This window comes from Elgaria multicarinata, chromosome 1 (assembly GCF_023053635.1).
Source record: "Elgaria multicarinata webbii isolate HBS135686 ecotype San Diego chromosome 1, rElgMul1.1.pri, whole genome shotgun sequence".
Taxonomy (NCBI): domain Eukaryota; kingdom Metazoa; phylum Chordata; class Lepidosauria; order Squamata; family Anguidae; genus Elgaria; species Elgaria multicarinata.
Window position 1 is genome coordinate 212228931 of NC_086171.1, and position 23230 is coordinate 212252160.

The window sequence follows — 23230 nt, forward strand, 5'->3', positions numbered from 1 at the left end:
GCTGCCTCTCGAATGCTTCTAGTGTGGTAGAGCCCACCACCTCCCTAGCTCATTGGTTCCATTGTCGTGCTGCTCTAACAGTCAGGAAGTTTTTCCTGATGTCCAGCCGGAATCTGGCTTCCTGTCACTTGAGCCCATTAGTCCGTGTCCTGCACTCTGGGAGGATCGAGAAGAGATCCTGGCCCTCCTCTGTGTGACAACCTTCTCTAATTTCCGTTGCAATCTTTAAAAGCAAGCCGCTATCTTTTTTGCTTGTGGAGATACAAGGGGCGGTGGGGGGGGGGGGGAACCATGCAAAAAATAGTCTACCTGTTTGAGAGAAAGCAACTTGGTCCCAGCTTCCATTATTCTGTCCAAGGACCAGAACGATCGACAAATACTTGTCCCTTCCTTCCTCTCTCATTTTATTTAAAATGACTGAATACAATAATGAACTGTAAACATGTAGGACTACTTGGTTTAGTTCCCGCCTCCCTGCCTTTTTCCATGGATTCTTTAACGGTGCCTTCTCAATCAGGGTTGAGTAGAAGGTAAATCTCCAGAGGTAAATCTCAACTGCTAGAAGCCCCTGCCAGCACGGTCGATGGTCAGGAATGCTGGGAGCTAAAATCCATCTGGAGATCAACTTTCTGTGCACGCACACACACACACACACACACACACCCCGTCCTAGGATACCCTTTGCCTCAAGTCCCAAATTTCTAGCTGCGAGCCAGCAGGAACATACAGTTCTCAATCCGCAACGAGCCATTTACCATCGTCTGCTTCTTCTGTCCCCCGTGGTACCGTGATTCTTATTGATGTTTTAGGTTCTCCAGCCAGCTAAGATGAGAATTCCCTTCATTGCCTGTCTTACTGTACCTCTGTTATCTCGAAAGGTGCCAAGTTATCAGAGTGCAGGGGCACGGGCGTTGTGCTTGCAGAAAGTCCCAGGTTCGTCCCTGGCATTCCCGATTGAACAACTCTCCTACCTGTGTCCCGGGAGGGCTTCCGACCTTCCGAGTGAACCATCGCGGCTAATGGATCTTCGCTTCTTCGGGTAGTTCCCTCTATTCGGGGACAGGCCCATAGTTCCACCACTGTCCCATCGCTTCATGTCGCTTTGCACGCAGAAGGAGCCAGGCTCCAGGATCTCCGGGTCAAAGGATCTCAAATAGCAATCTGCGTGAGACCTTGGGCGGCCGGTTAGAGCAGACGTAATAACTGAACCGGCTGGTCCGATGAAGCCCCAGCCGCTTACCCCGGCTTTTCCATCCGGCCCGGGATCCGCTCTGAATGTCAGAAGCAGCTGTGTGTGGCCTTTGGCCAGCCGTGTTTTGGTGTTCCTGGAGCGGAGGGGCTGCTCCGGGCCGGGCTGTGTGACTGCTCTTCTCTCTGCAAAGTCAGTGCTATTAATATCAGGTAATGAACATAATCTCTAGGTTAAGCTGTCCTCTTACGCGTGTTGGCTACTCTCCGTCCAGTTCTCTCTCTTTTTTCCCCCTTCTCCCCTTGCTGGTGTCACACCGGACTTTTTCGGGTGTTCTTGAGTTCTCTGGTACCCTCTCCCAATCCCCAATTTCCTTCCCTCCTTCTCGGAAGAGAGGCCTGCTTTCCCTATTCCCACCATGGGCAGAACACGTGTAGTCTCCTTCCTAGAGGCTCTGAATGCTTGGAGGCAGGGATGAAACCCCAAAGCGAAACGTCGGCACGCTCACACAACCAGTAAACTCTCCCAGGGTCAAAACACCGGAAGCGTTTCCAATCTCGGCCGCGGCCCCTTCTGCAGCCAAGGCGGGATGAGCAGGTCCCCTATCTACTCGGGAGTCAGGATCTCTGGCTGCTGGGCCCTTGGAGCGGAAGGCAGGTGAGTAGTGCAGCGTGCTGGGCTTTCACCTCCTGGTTTGCCTGCGAGTTAACGGGCGGTCCGACGCACTAGGGATGGTTTTTCGGAAACAGCGAACAGAGGTGGTGGAGAATGAGAGGCGAGGCGAGGCGAGGGTCTGCTTCTTCATGGGGGTGCTAAACGAAAGAGGAATGATTTCATTACGGGGAATAGGGTTCATGTGCAAAGCAAGAGGTGTTACATCCCTAAGCAAGACTGTTTTGCAGATAATGGGGAGATGCACTTTGGGGCAGAACCTGTCAGCTTTGGATTTCTGCTCAGCATCCATCTAATAAGGTATTTGCTGGGCTGGTCCTTTTGTGAATTGTTCTGTAACCCCGCCCACGGCTCGGGAGCGAAATGTGTTTTGTATGGGAGAAGCGCTCCTAATAAAACGTGCCTCTTTCAAGCGATCAAACAGAAGGCATGTTGACTTTCCCCTTAGTGGACCTTTATGCTAGTTGGGGCAAGGGATCAGTAGTACTTCTCAAAAGTGGATTTTTAACCCCATTTCAATGCGTTTTGTGATCTGAAAGATTATTTTAATCCGTTCAGGACTGTGAGTGCACAGTTAGGATTGTGGATGTTATTGTGGATTAAATCAGGCCCGGGACAGAACAAATATGATCCTTTTATATTGTTTGTCCATCTGACTCTGTGTGTCGTGTTCTCATCTCCCATCCTTGTTTTTAAGATGAACAAATAATAGGTATTATAAAGATTATAGAATCATAGAATAGCAGAGTTGGAAGGGGCCTACAAGGCCATCAAGTCCAACCCCCTGCTCAATGCAGGAATCCACCCTAAAGCATCCCTGACAGATGGTTGTCCAGCTGCCTCTTGAAGGCCTCTAGTGTGGGAGAGCCCACAACCTCCCTAGGTAACTGATTCCATTGTTGCACTGCTCTAACAGTCAGGAAGTTTTTCCTGATGTCCAGCTGGAATCCGGCTTCCTTTAACTTGAGCCCGTTATTCTGTGTCCCACACTCTGGGAGGATCGAGAAGAGATCCTGGCCCTCCTCTGTGTGACAACCCTTTAAGTATTTGAAGAGTGCTATCATGTCTCCCCTCCATCTTCTCTTCTCCAGGCTAAACATGCCCAGTTCTTTCAGTCTCTCTTCATAGAGCTTTGTTTCCAGACCCCTGATCATCCTGGTTGCCCTCCTCTGAACACGCTCCAGCTTGTCTGCGTCCTTCTTGAAGTGTGGAGCCCAGAACTGGACGCAATACTCTAGATGAGGCCTAACCAGGGCCGAACAGAGAGGAACCAGTACCTCACGCGATTTGGAAGCTATACTTCTATTAATGCAGCCCAAAATAGCATTTGCCTTTCTTGCAGCCATATCACACTGTTGGCTCATATTCAGCTTGTGATCTAAAACAATTCCAAGATCCTTCTCGTTTGTAGTATTGCTGAGCCAAGTATCCCCCATCTTGTAACTGTGCATTTGGTTTCTATTTCCTAAATGTAGAACTTGGCATTTCTCCCTATTAAATTTCATTCTGTTGACATCTCATCCTTTGTCATCCCAACACTGTGAGCATCAAATCCTCCCATTGCAGCTCATTTTTCCCATGGTGTGTTTGGGTGACAGATGCGCACTGAATTTGTACCTGATCTACGCACTTCCTCTCTTGCTGCAATAACGTCTCCCAACCTTGTCGGTGTCTCCCGAAGGTTGACATTTTCACCCGTGGTTTTCAGTGGGCCCCGTGCAGACAACACGCTAAACCACGCTGCTTAAGCACAAAAGGGATAAAGGAATGCATTTTGTGGTTAAGCAGCATGTTGTCTGAACAAGGGCCAGTATCCTGGAAGCAAGTCATTCAGGAATCGTTTCTGAAAATTTGGGACTTAAGTTTAATTGAATGTGGCGGAGGGATTTGTAAAAATATGCATGCATGGAGGAAGTAGATGAAGAGACATTTTCTTGAATGCAAAGAATCAGGGGTTGCCCAATGAAACTGAAGTGTGTTAGGTTAAGGAGAGGAAAGAAACCATTCTCCAAATAATGGGTCCCAAATGGCTGAAATTCACCATCTTTTTTTTAAAAAAGGATTAGATCAGCCTTCCTCAACCTGGGGCACTCCAGATGTGTTGGACTACAACTCCCAGAATTCTGGGAGATGCAGTCCAACACATCTGGAGCGCCCCAGGTTGAGGAAGGCTGGATTAGACAGTTTCATGGAAGGAAGGAAGATCACCCGAAACCAGTATTGGAGAAGCTCTCTGTCACATTCCAAAAAAGGCAGGGCCAAATATAAAAAAAATACCAACATATTTTAGATTTAAAGCTCTTACTCCCTTAGAGGGGACATTTTGAGCTTTTAGAATGGAGAAAACACTGCCAAAAAAAGCCCGAAAACCATCGCATGATCGGTGATCGGGAGGATAAGTAGGTGTGGCCTGAGGAAGAGGATGTGGCGATTTAGGGACCCCCAGAGGGCCTGGGAAAATAATGATGATAATGATAAAGCCTGGGAAAATAACGATAATAAAGATTGATAACAACAACAACAATAATTCATATGGACAAGACAATAACTTGCAACTGACCAGACATAATAGTAATAGACAAAAAAGAAAAGCACATGTACCTCATTGACATAGCAATACCTAGTGACAAAAATGTTGTTAAAAAAAGGAAGAGGAGAAGAGAGAGAAATATACACCGCTGCCCACGGAAGTTAAAGAACTAGGGCAACAGGAAAAGGTCACAATTATTCCGTTAGTCACATCAGTCACCGGCATCACATTTTTTAAAAAACTATATAGAAAACCTTTAGAAACTGAACTTCCCAAAATACATCCACACCAACATCCAGAAAGCAGACATACTTAAAACATTCTCAATATTCAGGAAATTCCTGAATCAGTAAAAGACAGCATGACCTGGCGAACCCTGTCATGTTCGTCTAGAAAAACCGCCACAAGCGAGAAGAGAGATGATAATAATAAACCTTACCTGTTTATGGAGTCAGTGGTCTTACAAATGCGTGGCTCGCTCTGGATACCGCCATTTCAGCAGTGTGCCCAAATACCTGTAGGCTCTAAAGCTCCACCCATTGGCCACTGCACTTCCTGCTCAGTCCTCCCCCTGGCTTCTACGATGAGTACTGCTGCCAGTTTTTCAGATACGGCATCTTAGCCTTGAGGGCTAGAAACTTTAAATCAAAACCACAGACACCCTGAAAACATACTAACTCAAGATGCTCAAGCCTGTTTGTGCCCGAGAGCGAGTCTTCCCTGTGTGTGTTTTGCTCTGCGACTCCGCGGTCACAACCCAGGCTTCAGAGCCTGTGCCAGAATACTTGCCAGTTTTCCATCTGCTGGGGCGTGTCTGCACGAAGGGTTTGCCCCGGGGTGGCTTTGCAGTAGCGGCACGTCATCTACATGAGGCAGCCGCCATTGTGAACCCACCTGGGGCCAAACCCCAGAAACTCCGCTGAAAGAAATTTGGGAACTTAACCCTATTTTTTTTTGGCAGTGGAGGCTTGTCGCAACCCATGGTGCCCCCTGATTGGTCACTAAGGGCTGGACAGAGAAGGGGGCGGAGCTCAGGAGAGCCCTGTGCCCCGTGGAAAATAATTTTAAAAAATGAGGGGGAGGGGAGAAATGGCCCCCGCACCTATTTATTTATTTATTTATTTATTACATTTCTATACCGCCCAATAGCCGGAGCTCTCTGGGTGGTTCACAAAAATTAAAAACATTCAAAGTACAAAACAACAGTATAAAACCATACTATAAAATACAATATAAAAGCTCAACCAGATAAAAACAGCAGCAATTACAAATTTAAAACACCAAGTTCAAATTGATTTATAGACTGTTAAAATGCTGGGAGAATAAAAAGGTCTCCACCTGGCGTCTAAAGGCATATAATGTAGGTGCCAAGCGAACCTCCTTAGGGAGCTCATTCCACAGCCGGGGTGCCACCGCAGAGAAGGCCCTGCTCCTGGTAGCCACCTGCCTCACTTCCTTTGGCAGGGGCTCGCGGAGAAGGACCCCTGAGGATGACCTTAGGGTCTGGGCAGGTACATATGGGAATAAAAAATAAAAAACGGGGAGGAGAGGAGCGGGCCCCTTCCTCCCCCACTTTTTAATTGTTATTATCTGTAGCTTCGCAGCTGCGCAGATACAGATAATAAAAATTAAAAGGGGGGAGGACCGGGCAGCCAGAGGGAGGTCAGAGGGAGGAGAGGTGGTTTGGGCCCCCGCTGTTCCTCTGCTCGTCCTCCTGGCTGCCTCATTCCTGCTCCCTCGTTCCTTTTCCCCCTCAGCGCCAAGGGGAAAGTTCGCACTTGCGTTCCTTCCCGTGCAGATGCCGGGAAGCCAGGCACCAAAGCACCGCCGTCGACACGGGGGCCTGGTGTGTTTTTAAGGCCCCTGTGCAGAGGCGGTATTGCTATACTGGGAAACTGTTTCAGCGATGGTTAAACGGCTGTGACGAACGGAGCTCATATAAATTACCTGTAAATATTGGTGCTGGTAAGGAGCCCCGGGTCCTTTTTTCATCCCTGCGGAGATCAGAGTTTTGAACGCAGCAGAAGCAAGCTCCTTGTGCGTGAATAACAACCAGGCCGGGCACGTTTTTCCCCAGTCGGGGGCACTGCTTGTGCGTGTCGCCGTCACCCTGGGAATGGTGTGAGCTCCTTAATTGGGCCTGCAGCATCACTCAGCAGCAACCCTCATGAAATACCTTAGCCCTTTGGGAGTTGTTTTCCTCCCAAACTCCCCCCCCCCCCGGCCGCCCCTAGGGAGCTGGGGTGGTGATGATGATTACTCAGTTGAAAAGGAGATGAACGCTGAGCTGCTTTCCCCAGAACTGATTCAGGTTTATAATATTCCAGAGGATGGAGGCTGCAGGGAGAGGTGCAATGCGTCTCTGCATTTTGCTTGCAGAGATGTATTGCTTATTCTCTACCTGGCCAGTTCTAAGGTTCTGTATTAGTGTACAAAGCCCTAAACAACTTAGGACCAGGATACCTCAGAGAGCGCCTTCTCCCTTACCAACGTGCCCGGTCACTGAGGTCATCTGAGGGCACGTTCTTGGTGGTTCCACATGGGCCTATAGTCTAATTGGAGTCCACCAGGAGCAGAGCCTTCAGGGTGATGGCCCCCTTCCTAATGAATTCCCTGCCTTTGGCGTCAGGCAGGTGCCAACGTTGCATTGCTTCCAGTGTGTCCTGAAAATTTCGGTAGCTTTCCCGGAATGCCCGGCTGTGGTTTTATCAGAACTTTGTTCTTTTAAATATGTAATTCTAATATAGTGTTTTATTCTGTTTTTATTCTGTTTGTTGTTCGTTGCTGCGGAATCTTTGGATGGGGAGTGTTATATAAATATTGTAAGTAAAGAATATTGCGGACAGCCTAGCCCTGGATAGGGCAGCTTTCCCAAACCTGGTGGCCTCTAGATATGTTGGACTATAAATCCCATTATCCCCCAGCAGCATAGCTGGGTAGTCCTACACATTTGGAGGACAACAGGGTTGGTGGGAAGACTGGTGTAGGCAAACTCTCTGGAAGCCAACAGGGGCTCAGTTCATTTAATGTATTTATTCTATGTGTTTAAAATATTTCTTTCAGAGCAGTTCTTTCAGGGTTGTCCTGTTTCCTGCTTCCTCATTAGACTGTGCAGTTGTGATAAGACAGAGGCTCAGTTCAGACAACACATTTCTCAACAGTGGTTTCAGAACTCCGCGGTGGAGTTTTTACACCACCGTTGAGAAACATGTTGTCTGGCGGGAAAACTCCACGCAACGGTGGAGTTCTTTTGGAAAACACTCCACGCAGAATATCCACGCTGTGCAGAGGAGAGTTCCTGCCCAACTGTTGTGCGGCGTGTTGTGTGGAGGGCTCCGTGGAGTTTCCCGTTGCGTTGACTTTTCCCACTGGCTACAGAGGAGCGTCGAAAGGCACGAGTGCAACTCTAGGAGAGCCACCAGGATTGTGGTTTTTTTTTTTTTTTGCAGCAGTGGCTGATGGGATACCATCGGGAGGACCCAGTGCTCTTCAACATGTTTATTAATGATTTGGACGAGGAGGTGCAGGGAACGCTTATCAAATTTGCAGATGACACAAAATTGGGTGGGATAGCTAATACCCTGGAAGACAGAAACAAACTTCAAAGTGATCTTGATAGGCTGGAGCGCTGGGCTGAAAACAACAGAATAAAAATTAATAGGGATAACTGCCAAGTTCTACATTTAGGAAATAGAAACCAAATACACAGTTACAAGATGGGGGATACTTGGCTCAGCAATACTACAAACGAGAAGGATCTTGGAATTGTTGTAGATCGCAAGGTGAATATGAGCCAACAGTGCGATATGGCTGCAAGAAAGGCCAATGCTATTTTGGGCTGCATTAATAGAAGTATAGCTTCCAAATCACGGGAGGTACTGGTTCCTCTATTCGGCCCTGGTTAGGCCTCATCTAGAGTATTGCATCCAGTTCTGGGCTCCACAATTCAAGAAGGACGCAGACAAGCTGGAGCGTGTTCAGAGGAGGGCAACCAGGATGATCAGGGGTCTGGAAACAAAGCCCTATGAAGAGAGACTGAAAGAACTGGGCATGTTTAGCATGGAGAAGAGAAGATTGAGGGGAGACATGATAGCACTCTTCAAATACTTCAAAGGTTGTCACACAGAGGAGGGCCAGGATCTCTTCTCGATCCTCCCAGAGTGCAGGACACGGAATAACGGGCTCAAAGGAAAGCAGATTCCAGCTGGACATCAGGAAAAACTTCCTGACTGTTAGAGCAGTACGACAATGGAATCAGTTACCTAGGGAAGTTGTGGGTTCTCCCACACTAGAGGCCTTCAAGAGGCAGCTGGACAAGCATCTGTCAGGGATGCTTTAGGGTGGATTCCTGCATTGAGCAGGGGGTTGGACTCAGTGGCCTTGTAGGCCCCTTCCAACTCTGCTATTCTATTATTCTTTGACCAGGGGAGGAAGAACTGTCAATCAAACGTCGGGATGGATTTTACTCAACTCCACGGTAGCCCACAGTCACGCAACGGTGGAGTTAGAACATGTCGTGTCGTGTATACCCCCTAAAACCTCAGCTGTTGAGTGGAGTTTTCACACTGTGTTGACTGATGTGTTGTCTGAACTGAGCCAGAGACTCTAGGAAGCTGGAAATGGGGGCACAGGGCTGGCTATCTACCCCACAGATAGAAGCTGATTTAAAAGTCATTCATCCCCCACTCTAGGAACTCTGGAACCGCAGATCTGTGGGGTGAGCTGGGGATTCCTAACTGAACATTCTCCCAACCTAGGCCTGACTCACACGTCCTCAGGTTTTCTCGTATCAGACGCAACATTGCTTTTTGGCAAAAAGAAAAAAATGGTGGTTATTTTAAAAAATAAAATCCAAAAAAACAGGTTCCTTTGGGTTGCTAAGTTATGCAGCCAGCACCAGTACAGTCACAGAGGAGAAATAACCCATTTCTATTGATCCCTCTTTCTCCTTGTGGCTACCCAAAGGTGCATGCTTTGATCGCTCCTGTTGAAAGCGACAGGACTTTGGAAGGAGGGACGGATGGTGAGGTCTGCCTTCTCCGGTCTAATGCCCCCCAGGTGTTTGGGACTGTAATTCCCAGGCAATACATCTGGACAGCATCATGATAAATTAAGGGTGTTTAGGGTGCAATCCTATGCCCGTTTAGACAGAAAAAAAGGTCCTAGTTGTAGGACTTTTTTTTGTCTAAACGGGCATAGGATTGCGCCCTTAATAGACTAAACAGGTGCTCCTGGTGTTAGCAGATTTAAAAATGTATATACATTTTTAATGCAAGAATTTCTGAAAATGGCAGGCGGCAAGACAGGTGCCCTATGGCACACCTCTGCCACTGTGGCGTCTGTTGTGACACATCTGTGCTGCCACGCCAGGAGCACCAAAGGCGAAAGGTGGCAGCAGGGCTGGCTCGCGCTCTGAAATCACCCTTCTCCAACCTGGAGCCCAACCAGACGACAACTCCCAACATTCCTAAGCATGCCGGCTGTAGATTATGGGAGTTGTAGTCCAGCACCATCTGTAAGGCGCCAAGTTTGATTCATTATAACGGGTTTTGCATTATAATAAAGTTCTCCCGAAGTGGAGAACAACACCTTGATCCTTTCCTGCGGGCAGCGAGGACAGCCAGAGACGCACCGTAAGCGCTAAAGCTCTCTATTCCGTGATTACTGCGCTCCATGTTCTTGCCATGTTAACCTTTTGTTAGCATCAGTTTTCTGGATTTTTCGGGCAACAAGATTTAAACTCCCTACCCCAGGTCTGTATCAAAGACACAGCTTGAGTCTTGCCTCTAATGTGCATGCATATAAATGCATGTGCGTGAGCGCTAATGCTCCACCTGCTATTTCACCCATTGCCACTGCTGAGGTATATTGAGAACTGTTAACGTCATGTCATTGACATGGTTTGGATTTTAAATCGGTGTAGCACTGAAAGAGGACCCATGGTTTCTTGCTGGGTTGTGAACTGTGGGTTGTCGTTACATGCAAACCCGGAACTGTGGGTTGTTTTGCCAGGCTACAGAGGCAGCTGGCAGGAGCAGTGGGGGAAAAACCCAGCTGCTCTACATGCCAGTACAACACTGCTGCAAAGGCACTTGGGATACAAGGAGAGGGTAGGAGAAGATGGAGAGAAACAAACCATCGAAGGATTGAGAAAACAAACCACGGTTTGTTCCATTGTCTGCCGGACAACCTCTGGCTAGCATCATACCATGGGTTAACAATGGGGTAAATAAGTAATAGGTTTGCGTTATCTGTTTACCATGTCAAAGGCAGTTTGAGGTGAGGCAGCGACTGTTCTGAACCAGTGCCTGGGCACGGTAATGGACTGGATGAGGGCTAACAAACTGAGACTCAATCCAGACAAGACCGAGGTACTGTTAGCGGGTGGTTCATCTGTCCGGCGAGGTGATGTTTGCCCTGTCCTGGACAGGGTTGCACTCCCCCTGAAGGATTGGGTCAGTAGTTTGGGGGTGCTCTTGGATCCAGAACTGTCACTTGAGGCACAGGTGAACTCAGTGGCAAAGAGCACCTTTTATCAGCTTAGGCTGATATACCAACTGCGCCCTTATCTGGACGGAGATAGCCTAGCTACAGTTATCCATGCTCTGATAACCTCTTGTTTGGATTACTGCAATGCGTTATACGTGGGGCTGCCTTTGAAAACAGTCCGGAAGCTTCAGCTGGTACAAAACAGGGCAGCCCGTTTACTAACAGGGACTGGCTGGCGAGATCACATTACACCAGTCCTTTTACAACTTCATTGGCTGCCAGTCCAGGTCCGGGCCCGATTCAAAGTGCTGGTATTGACATTTAAAGCCCTAAACGGTTTGGGGCCAGGTTATTTCCATGAAGTCACGAAGAGTTGGAAGCGACTGAACGAATAAACAACTCTTCCTATATGTACCTGCCCGGACCTTAAGATCATCTACAGGGGCCCTTCTCCGTGAGCCCCTGCCAAAGGAAGTGAGGCAGGTGGCTACTAGGAGGAGGGTCTTCTCCGCTGTGGCACCCTGGTTGTGGAATGAGCTCCCCAGAGAGGTCCGCCTGGCGCCTACACTGTACCCCTTTCGTCGCCAGCTGAAGACCTTTTTATTCTCTCTGTATTTTAACACTTAATTTTAACTTTAATTTAAATTTTACTGTTCTAATTCTGTATTTTAATCTTATATCAATTTTTGCTGCGTGGTTTTATCCTGGTTGTGCTTTTTTACTGTATTTTGAAATTGTGCTTTTAACCTGTTGGTTGTTTTATTATGGTTTTAACTTTTGTGAACCGCCCAGAGAGCTTCGGCTATTGGGCAGTATAAAAATGTAATAAATAAATAAATAAATAAAGGGAATTAAGCACTTGGCTTTTCTTAGCTGCTCTCCACATCTGTGTGTTTGGGTGGCTGGTGCAGCCTGAAACGCCATCCAATAGTGTCCTGGCAAGATGATCCCTTTAAACTTCCTTGGCCATGCGCCTGCTGCTGCTCCTGCTGCGGTTGTGCCTCTCCAGCAGGTTTCGAAAGGTTAAGACGCCAGTGGCGGAACCCTGACCTTCCCATCCACAGTCCGTGATATCCAGGGTTTCAAGTTGTAGCTGTGTTGAATTAGGGTGACCCTATGGAAAGGAGGACAGGGCTCCTGTATCTTTAACAGTTGCATAGAAATGGGAATTTCAGCAGGTGTCGTTTATGTATGCATGCAGCACCTGGTGAAATTCCCTCTTCATCACAACAGTGAAAGCTGCAGGAGCCCTGCCCTCTTTTGTATGTGGTCAAGAGGGCAGGGCTCCTGCAGTTTAAAGAGTGAAGCTGAAGAGGGAACTTCGCTGCATGCATACAAATGACACTTGCTGAAATTCCCTTTTCTATGCAACTGTTAAAGACACAGGAACCCAGTCCTCCTTTCCATAGGGTCACCCTATATGGATGTATTTGGCCAATGCTCCAGATAGTTCTCCTTTCTCACTTGGAGCAGCAAATCCTAAAGCTCAGCTCTCATCTTTTTCAACTCTTTTTCAACTTGCCACCTTGAGAGGTCTGGAGTAGGTGCAATGCAAAATAATAATATTAAAAACCACCACCACCATATTGAGGAATTCTAGGCCAGCCTCCCCCAAATACATCCTCTCCTATGTTCCAGACTGCAATTCCCAGCATTTCCAGCTAATACAACCAGTGGCCCTGTTGGCTGGGGCATGATGGGAGTTGTAGTCTAATGCATCAGGAGAGCGCCCATTGCGGAAGGCTGTTCTAGGAAATGCTATTGGTGCAATTAAGGGTGCAATGCTATGCATGTTTAAGACAGAAAAAAGACCTACAACTCTCAGCTATGCCAGCTGGGGCGTGCTAGGAGTTGTAGGACTTCTTTCTGTCTAAAAATGCATAGGGTTGCGCCCTAAGATGAACTTCCCAAGTGCTAAGTTTCCTAGATCAAAGGGAAAAGCCCTTTGCAAGACAGTTGCTGCTTGGCAAACTTTGCAGAACCTGAACTATTAGATATAAAAATTTGAAGTTCATTACTGCTTTGTTTCTCTTTATTACTCTTTGTGTAACTTGGAAACCAAATGTGGTGCCTGCCTTTTACCTTATTCATTCTCTGAATGCTCTTTCTCTCTTTCTTTCACAAAAATAAGTTGCTTAGAAAATGTGCCATAGGAGATCCGCTTTCTTTTCCACTAGACCTGCTCCTCTGCAGTTAGCAGCAGCCTGAAACATAGAAATCGTAAATGTAGAAATTTTCTTGTCTTGTCTAAGTTCTGTATGACAGGCTGCTGTTAAACGCAGAGGAGCAGCGTGAGTAAAAAAAGGTGGCAACTCTAAAACAAGTCCATATTTAGGGACATCATTTCTCCTACTTAACCCCCCCCCCAACCCCCTTAAAACATCCAGCTTACACCTGGAATCGGAGGCCACATTTTGACTCTCAAGATCTTGAAAGGGGGCAACGTTCCCTACGGGATGCCAAACAGGGAATTTGATCTCCTTACCTGTGAGCGAATGAGAGGGGCCGTCTGTCTCATTTCATTCGCAGGACATTTTTAATCCTGCTGTGGGGCCTTGTTTTGCATGGTTGCAGCTCACTATATAAACGCATCAGCGAAAGGGGATGCGATGTGGCCCAGAAATGGAAAACCAGAGGAGGGGCGGGCAAGCTGGCCGGCCTCGGAAAGATCAGCTATAAATAATCTGTTCTGTTCTGTCCCTGACTCGCTGAGCTGGTGCTGCTCAGGACAGCTTATCTTACGGGCCCAAGGCCATGGAGCAGGGCTGAGTTCCTGCCACATGGTCGCCAGAGAGGCGGTTGATCTCCTCTGTTCCCTAAACTGCGCTACGACTGATCAGGGAGGCTGCTGAACGCTAAAGATTTAGAAATATCAGATGGCCGGCCGTACAGTTTCATGGCATCTCGAAAGCAAAGGAAGCCGCGTCGGTCCACTGGGGAAATAAATGACAGTATCCACAGCTGGTCTTTAGTAGGAGCGACCGGACTTGTCACAGATTGGGGGTGGGCTTTTGAATTCTCCAGACTTCTTCATCAGGCTGAAGGGATTGCGAGAGAAGGAACAAACAAAACAGGAAAAAGATAAATTTTAAAAAATCAAGCCTTCCCTTTCTGGGGTGGGTGGAGGGAACAAGTTGCTCCCCCCCCCCCCAGCTGAAGAAGAAGATGATGTTGAAGTTTATTTCATAGAATCATAGAATAGCAGAGTTGGAAAGGGCCTACAAGGCCATCAAGTCCAACCCCCTGCTCAATGCAGGAATCCACCCTAAAGCATCCCTGACAGAGGGTTGTCCAGCTGCCTCTTGAAGGCCTCTAGTGTGGGAGAGCCCACAACCTCACCAGGCAACTGATTCCATTGTCGTACTGCTCTAACAGTCAGGAAGTTTTTCCTGATGTCCAGCTGGAATCTGGCTTCCTTTAACTTGAGCCCGTTATTCCGTGTCCTGCACTCTGGGAGGATCGAGAAGAGATCCTGGCCCTCCTCTGTGTGACAACCTTTTAAGTATTTGAAGAGTGCTATCCTGTCTCCCCTCAATCTTCTCTTCCCCAGGCTAAACTTGCCCAGTTCTTTCAGTCTGTCTTCATAGGGCTTTGTTTCCAGACCCCTGATCATCCTGGTTGCCCTCCTCTGAACACACTCCAGCTTGTCTGCGTCCTTGAATTGTGGAGCCCAGAACTGGACGCAATACTCTAGATGAGGCCTAACCAGGGCTGAATAGAGAGGAACCAGTACCTCACGCGATTTGGAAGCTATACTTCTATTAATGCAGCCCAAAATAGCATTTGACTTTCTTGCAGCCATATCGCACTGTTGGCTCATATTCAGCTTGTGATCCACAACAATTCCAAGATCCCTCTCGTTTCCCCCATCTTGTAACACTGCATTTGGTTTCTATTTCCTAGATGTAGAACTTGGCATTTATCCCTATTAAATTTCATTCTGTTGTTTTCAGCCCAGCACTTCAGCCTATCAAGATCACTTTGAAGTTTGTTCCTTGGACGTTTCTTACCCTCCTCTCCCTCTGGATCGAGGCGGGGAACAACATTAAATACAAAAACACTATAAAAGTCATAAAACTCATTAAAAACATATAAAATGAATACATTATTCAAATAACAGCCAGACATCTTAAAATTCGACTGGGTAGGCCTGCCGGAAGAGATAAGTCTTTATAGCTTTTTTACATTCTGAGAGACTGTTAAGCTGGCGAATCTCCTCCGGCAGGCCATTCCACAGCCTTGGAGCGGCAGAAGAGAAGGTCCTCTGGGTAATACTTGTCAGCCTAGTTTTGGCTGACTGGAGTAAATTCTTCCCCGAGGACCTGAATGTGCCTGGCGGATTGTACGGGAGAAGGCGATCCTGCAGGTAGCCTGGACCCAAACCGTGTAGGGCTTTAAAGGTGATAACCAACACTTTATACTTCGCCCGGAAACTAATTTGCAGCCAAAATTTCCACCAAACTGCCTCTCAAACAAAATGCTCATGGGGCAAAGCGCCCAAGGAACTTTGCATACAGAAGGTCCCAGGTTTGATCTCCAGGTAGCACTGGAAAAGCTCCTGCCTGAAGCCCTGGAGAGCCGCAGCTACCAGTCAGTGTTGACAATACTGGGCTAAATGGACCGATGGTCTGACTCAATATAAGGCAACTTCCTCTGTTCTGGAGGGGGGAGCAGAAAGGACTCCCTGTGAGGGTAGCTAACTTTTCTCTGGAGGGCGGCGCGGTCAACCCATCTTTTCCTAGGATTCACATGTAGGTTGTTACGTTGAGCTGTGGTAACGGCGTTTGTCATCTGCCTCTCCCCAGCGCCAGTGGGCCAAGTTGGGAGTGGAGTTGCAAATAACACTTGCTTGATTTTATTTATGTATTTCTTTATTTAGTTTAAATATTTATATACCACTCCCCGTCCAAAAGATTTCGGAACAACAAATAGAATAAAAGAATATCTGGCCATTATTATTATTATTATTATTATTATTATTATTATTATTATTTATATAGCACCATCAATGTACATGGTGCTGTACAGAGTAAAACAGTAAATAGCAAGACCCTGCCGCATAGGCTTACAATCTAATAAAATCATAGTAAAACAATAAGGAGGGGAAGAGAATGCAAACAGGCACAGGGTAGGGTAAGCAGGCACAGGGTAGGGTAAAACTAACAGTATAAAGTCTGCACAACATCAAGTTTTAAGCATATCAAGATATGCTTATGGCCTCCCCAATTACCCTTGCTCAACGAAAAAGTTCGGGCCTAAAATCTTCCCACAATCCTTGTGGTGTCCAAGGCCTAGTCTATACCAAGCAGGATATTGCGCTATGGAAGTGGTATATAAAAGGCAGGAGCCACACGACTGCTTTATAGCAGCATTGAAATGCACCGGCAACTGTTGGGGCCCATTGACACAGACCACATACCGCTTTCATACTGCTATATCCTGCTTGGTGTAGAGTAGGCCCAAATCCAAGCTCTCACAAATAAAAGATTAAGTAGTAAAACATGTGTCTTGACTGTACCGCTTCATACAGCAGGCGAGGAGAGCTCACATGATCGTATGCCCTCCGTACAAATATATAAATAATCCTTGCATGTAGAACACTAGATATTGGGGACAAGGGTTCCTAACCTTAGTCCTCTTTCTGACTTGCTAGTTTGGTTTTATGTGCGGGACGTGTTTAAAATTTCCCATAGGGAGGAGAATGACCGGCCCAAGTTCCTAAAGCCAAGTCTTCCCAAAGTCCAGTACTCTATCCATTATTAGGCCGTTATTATTATTGTTGTTGTTATTATTGCATTTATATCCCACTTTTTTTCCTCCAAGGAACCCAAGGCAGTGTACATAATCCTCGTCCTCTCCATTTTATCCTCACAACAACCCTGTGAGGTAGGTTGGGCTGAGAGTCTGTGACTGGCCTGAAGTCACCCAGTGAGCTTCCCTGGCCATGTGGGGACTTGAACTACCAACTCAATCACAGCTTTTAAAACTCAGCTAAAAACTTTTCTTTTCCCTATAGCTTTTAAACTTTGAGTTTGTTCTGACTCTATACTGTTAGCTTCACCCTACCCCGTGCCTGTTTTACACTTCCCTGTGCCTGTTTGCATTCTCTTTCCCTCCTTATTGTTTACTACAACTTTATTAGATTGTAAGCCTATGCGGCAGGGTCTTGCTATTTACTGTGTGGTCTGTGCAGCACCATGTACATCGATGGTGCTATATAAATAAATAAATAATAATAATAATAATAATAAATTGAACTCGGATCTCCTGACTCCTAACCACTACTCCACACTGACTCTCACACTTGCGCAGGTCGACCACCTCGGATGCTCTTGTTAGAAGCTGGCCCTAATCTCTCCTCCTCCTTGTCTCTTAGCAACAGCAGTGCTGAATCCTTAGACAGGCTGCTGCCTCCGGTGGGCACCACGAGGTCGCCGCGGAAACGGACCACCAGCCAGTGCAAATCTGAGCCTCCCCTGCTGCGGACGAGTAAAAGGACGATCTACACCGCCGGCCGGCCGCCCTGGTACAACGAGCATGGCGCTCAGTCCAAAGAGGCGTTTGCCATTGGTAAGACGCTTCACTGGCAGGGGCACCATTTTGGATTTCTATCCATGTGCAGCGAAAGTCCACAGACTGGCTCTTCAATTACTATAAGGCTGGGAGCACTGACGCCTTGTCAGCCCACGGGCCAAATTCCATTTCGGGGAAGCTCTCAGGACCACGTTCCAGTGGTTGGAAAAGGGGCGAAGGCAGAAAGGGCAGTGCCCAAACACCAACCCCCTGCTCAATGCAGGAATCCACCTTAAAGCATCCCTGACAGGTGGCTGTCCAGCTGCCTCTTGAAGGCCTCTAGTGTGAGAGAGCCCACAACCTCCCTAGGTAACTGGTTCCATTGTCGTACTGCTCTAACAGTCAGGAAGTTTTTCCTGATGTCCAGCCAGAACCTGGCTTCCTGTAACTTGAGCCCATTATTCCGTGTCCTGCCCTCTGGGAGGATCGAGAAGAGATCCTGGGCCTCCTCTGTGTGACAACCTTTTAAGTCCTTGAAGAGGGCTATCATGTCTCCACTCAGCCTTCTCTTCTCCAGGCTAAACATGCCCAGTTCTTTCAGTCGGAAAAGCTTGTTCGGTTACACATCACATCAATATTCCTGTCTCCTATCCTCATTTTTCCCCCTCCCTCGTTCCTCAGGGCTTGGAGGAGGCAGTGCCTCTGGAAAGACCACCGTGGCCAGGATGATCATTGAGGCCTTGGACGTGCCGTGGGTGGTTCTCCTTTCCATGGACTCCTTCTACAAGGTGAGAAAAGCAGAGTGAGGCGCCACAGCGGCTCAGTACTGAAACTTTATTGTGTTTGTTTGTTTTGAAAGTAAATAATGCAAAATGGAACGGTTGGGGTAGGACACGTCACAAACATCTCCTCTAATAATAATCTAGCTGAAATTTATTTATTTATTTATTTAAAACATTTATATCCCGCCCTATATCAATAAGATCTCAGGGTGGCGTACAGATAAAAGCATACAGTATAAAATAGTAAATATACAGAGCTAAAAACAAATTAAACCATAAACCAAGTTAAAACAATACATAATTTAAAAGCAGTAAAACTATTTCAGTGCTATCACAGATAAGGCCCGTACGAGGTTAGATGTATCCATCAGACTGCCCAGAAGAAGTGACTATTCCAAATATCCATTAAGAAAATTGAATTGTATCCAATGTTATTTATTTAACTACCTATTTATATACTGACTTATCTGCTAAAAAGCCATCAAGGCAGTATACAGCCATTTAAAACAATACAACCTTGCAATGATGAAAACAAGAACAGTGAAACCGGGGGGGGGTGTACTTAGACATTAAAACTCACACATTCTGAAAGGCCAAATTGAAAAGACCCTTTCCAAAGGCTATGAGAATGGGGGGCAATCGTAGTTGTTGAGGAAGGGCAATCCGTAGGGGGGGGGGGGGGGCAACACAGGAGAAAGGCCATCTTAGACCAGACCCATTGAAATGAATGGGACTTAGGTTAGAGCAACGTTGGAAACAACCCCACAGCTGCCTTAACTTACAGACCGCCGGGTATAACAATTGCATCTGTTTTTCCACTCCTGGGACAGGTTATGGTTCTTCTTGCAAAGAAGGATGTTTTGAGCATCCATTTAAAGGGGAAACCCCATGGGTCATCTTTTCCTTTTGGCTCGGTTCAGGCAACACGTTAGTCAACGCAGTGTGAGAACTCCACTCAACGGTTGAGTTTATAGGGGTTGCTCTCCACACAACATGTTCTAACTCCACCATTGCGTGATTGTGGGCTACCGTGTAGTTGAGTAAAACCCATTACGATGTTTGATATTTTCTCCACCCTCTCCTCCTCCCGTCCCCCTGATGGTATCCCATCAGCCATTGCTGCAAAAAACAACATCACCCAGTCTCCTCAGCTCTCCTAGAGTGGCACTCGCTCCTTTCACCACTCTTGCCAGGGAACTCTGTAGCCAATGGGAAAAGTCAACTCAACACAACGGAAAACTCCACGGAGCCCACCACACAACAATTGTGCAGGTGGATATTCTGCATGGAATGTTTTCCCCAAAAAAACCCTCCACCGTTGAGAAACGTGTTGTTTGAACCGAGTCTTTGTGTGACCTCCTTTAACAAGCAAGGACTCCCTTAAAGTTTCAGGTGTCTGAAGGTACCTGAACTGAAGGCTGACCGATTACTAAATTAGGCTTCTGCCGAGCGATATGCTGTAGCAACATCAAACAATCAGTTTTTCTAAGTAGGCTTCATTTGGGCCAGTTCAATGGGATTCAGTGCTTAAACCCTAAATCCACCCTAGCTCCTTTGTGCCAGCAAGTTTAATTAGGGAGCTAATTTTCTGCAAAGCTATTCCCCTCACCCTCCTCAGCTTTTCTTTTCTAAACTTGACACAATTAAATTAATTGAACAATGATGAACACTTACCTAGAATCATAGAATAGTAGAGTTGGAAGGGGCCTACAAGGCCATCAAGTCCAACCCCCTGCTCAGTGCAGGAATCCACCCTAAAGCATCCCCGACAGATGCTTGTCCAGCTGCCTCTTGAAGGCCTCTAGAGTGGGAGAGCCCACAACCTCCCTAGTTAACTGATTCCATTGTTGTACTGCTCTAACAGTCAGGAGGTTTTTCCTGATGTCCAGCTGGAATCTGACTTCCTGTAACTTGAGCCCTTTATTCCGTGTCCTGTACTCTGGGAGGATCGAGAATAGATCCTGGCCCTCCTGTTAGTTAATAATTATTCCTAAATTATCCTTTTCTAGTTTCAGTCCTGTCCTTCTGCACCTTATTATACGTTTATTTTCTAGAGCATGCAACTACTTTTCAGGGTTTTTTTATTCCATCTTCAGTGGAAGAGCATATACTTTGCATGCAGAAAATCCTGGCTTCAATATCTGGCATTTGGAGTAAAAACGAATAGGAAAGTCCCTTTTCACTTAAGACTCTGGGGAACAACTGCCATTTGGATTGGACCAATGTTCCAACCTAGCATAATTATATTACTGTGTATATCTGTCTTTTAATCAATTTGGTCGTCTAACCTGCCAATTTCACGTAAAAATATTTATTTTAGTCTTCTTCCTTTTTTAGTCTACCCTGATCAGGGTGTGGACAACTAATGACCATTCAGATGGTTTTGCTTACAACTCCCATGATCCTTCACCATTGACTATGATGGCTAGGACGTATGGGAGTTGTAGTCCAAAACATCTGGATGCCAACAGATTGCTCACCCCAGTTGTAAATAAAGAATCCTCACAGGTCTGTAATCCTTTGAATCAGACCTGTAATTGGGCTGAGTTAGCAATTTCATCAGAAACCTAAGTTGAGATTTTTAGCGGCGTCTTTCTTTCCCCCTCTTCCAGCTTTAATAAACTTAACCTGCCCAATTAAACAATAATTAACAATAATTAACAATAGGTTAATAAACTTAACCCTGCCCAATTAAACAAAAGAGCCTAAGAGAGTCACCATCAGTCAATCACCAACATTTGAATTGCTGTTTGGTCCAAACAATCAGTGAACACTAGCAATAAAAAAAAAACCCTAATTGTCCTTGCTGGATAAGGCAAACAGTCCATCTAGCCCATCAGACCATCTCTAACAGAGGTCAGCCAGAAACCAAAGAAAGCTTACAAGGAGGGGATACCAATTATGGCTATCCCTAATTATGTGCTTCCACTGCTTCTATAGTCCATTACACTGTCCCAGAACATGGGTCTTTCTTTAGCTATCATATCTAGTACACCTATGCTGTGTTTAAAATTGCACACGCACCATTGTTTGGCTTTGATGGTAACCCTATCGTGGCATATACGTCTGCTATCGTCTCTGCTGGTTTGGCCCTCAAAACACATTTTCTTTAATTTCCCCATGGAAATTGACTTGACCAGAAATAGATTGGCTTCCCATCGAGTCAGTTTCATTTCTCCCTATGATTATGGACTGAATGCACCTCCTGTCTGATAGCTGCCTTGGAGAAGTCTTTTGGCCCTCTCCCAGCCAAGACGCCTCGTTACCCGGCCGCCTGCATCTTCTGTGCTGTAAAGGTCACACACACCCTGTCTCTTTCTCTGGCAGGTGCTGACGAAGGAGCAGCAGCAGCAGGCAGCCAGCAATGATTACAACTTCGACCACCCCGACGCTTTCGATTTTGACCTGATCATCTCCACGCTGAAGAAACTCAAGCAAGGCAAAAGCGTCAAGATCCCCATTTACGACTTCACCACCCACAGTCGCAAGAAAGAATGGGTGAGCCTCGCTTCCATTCCAAAATATATGGAGGGACAGACGTTGCCCACTCCTGGTGTCTATATAGATAAGTTTGTTTTTTGTTTTTAAGGGGCTTCTTCGTTGCAAGATTTGGAGATAAAAAGGGAAGGTCTCAACAGCTGGGATGGTTTGGCTTGGAAAAAAGGAGGCTAAGGGGAGACCTGATAGAGGTGTGCAAAATGATGCCTGGTGTGGAGAAAGTGGACAGGGAGACATTTTTCTCCCTCTCCCATAATACTAGAACCCAGTGGGGTCATCCCAGGAATCTGATTGGTGGAAGATTCAGGACAGATCAAAGGACGGACTTCTTCACACAGCACAGAGTTAAACTATGGAACTCCCTACCTCAAGATGTAGTGATGGCCACCAATTTGGATAGCTTTAAAAGGGGGTTGGATCAATTCCTGGAGGAGGAGGCTATCAATGGCTACTAGCCCTGATGGCTATGTGCATCCTCCAGTATCACAGGCAGTAAGCCTGTATACACTAGTTACTGGGGAACATGGGTGGGAAGGTGCTGTTGCACCATGTCCTGCTTGTTGGTCCCTGGCCGATGGCTGGTTGGCCACTGTGTGAACCGAGTGCTGGACTAGATGGACCCTTGGTCTGATCCAGCATCAGGGCACTTCTGATGTTCTTATGTTTTTAAAATTCACTCCTGGGCAACTCTTATTTATTTACTCAGCCTTGTTCAAGGGAGAATTATTGGGGGATTCTGCCTGGGTGCGTAAGGTCTGTCCCCATCGTAAGCTTCTTCACAGTTAAGAGTGCAGTCCTATACTTGTTTGGGGAGAGAGAAAAGTCCTACAACTCCCAGCACAGGCATGCTGGAAGTTGTAGGACTTTTTTTCCTGTCCAAACACACATCGGATTGCACCCTACAGCTCTCCTGGTAGAAATAGCATTAGACCAACCTTCCCCAACCTGGTGCTTCCCAAATGGACTACAATCTCCATCATGCCTGGCCATTGTGGATAATGTGAGTTGCCATCCCCACACATCCAGAGGAGAACAGGTTACAGAAGGCTGCGTTTAGGCTTTTCTTGGGTTCTTCTCTCTCTCTCTCTCTCAGTTTGCAAGCTTTTCCGTTTCATAAAAAACAAGGCTTGTTATGAGCAAGCGTCACAGTCTCCCCTTTTGCTACACCCCACGCTGATATTTTATTTTTATTTTTTTCAATGATGATGTTTCTCTTGCTTCCAGAAAACCCTTTATGGTGCCAATGTGATTATATTCGAAGGCATCATGGCGTTTGCCGATAAGGAGCTGTTGAAGGTAAGACGGGATGGCCAGTGTTTTCGAAATGGACCTCGTCAGTGTCGAAGCTCAGAAGCTCCATTTTAGAAGCAGCCTAAAATTAAAATTTTTGGAAGGGACTCTTCCAGTGGAGGCTGGTGGCTCTTATGTCAGTGGGGAGGTGAAACCTCTCCGGATTTCAGTAAGGACCCTAAAAGAGCTACCTGAGGCGCTTCCACACCGTGGATCTCTCCTTTGGAGTTTATTTAGTTATTAGTTAAAACATTTCCTGGCGGCCTT

At 46.7% G+C, this 23230-nt stretch overlaps 2 protein-coding genes across 4 annotated transcripts in view; one reads left to right on the forward strand and one right to left on the reverse strand.

The window, feature by feature from the left end:
* Positions 1 to 23230, forward strand: part of UCKL1 (uridine-cytidine kinase 1 like 1) — a 69060-nt gene that overhangs the window by 10203 nt on the left and 35627 nt on the right. For 2 of the 3 annotated variants that reach the window (XM_063147408.1, XM_063147407.1), the window contains exons 2-5: positions 17257 to 17450; positions 18075 to 18181; positions 21503 to 21673; positions 22898 to 22969. In XM_063147408.1, the coding sequence (XP_063003478.1) occupies positions 17257 to 17450; positions 18075 to 18181; positions 21503 to 21673; positions 22898 to 22969 (544 nt within the window). Of the gene's footprint in view, positions 1 to 1473; positions 1847 to 17256; positions 17451 to 18074; positions 18182 to 21502; positions 21674 to 22897; positions 22970 to 23230 lie in introns of those variants that run through there. The other variant, XM_063147409.1, reaches the window with a different exon arrangement.
* On the reverse strand, positions 957 to 6606 carry LOC134413281 (uncharacterized). The gene is made up of 2 exons (XM_063147438.1): positions 6339 to 6606; positions 957 to 1374 (listed from the first exon to the last, which is right to left on the reverse strand). The coding sequence occupies exons 1-2, from the start codon at positions 6538 to 6540 to the stop codon at positions 968 to 970; spliced, it is 609 nt and encodes a 202-aa protein (XP_063003508.1). The 5' UTR covers positions 6541 to 6606; the 3' UTR covers positions 957 to 967.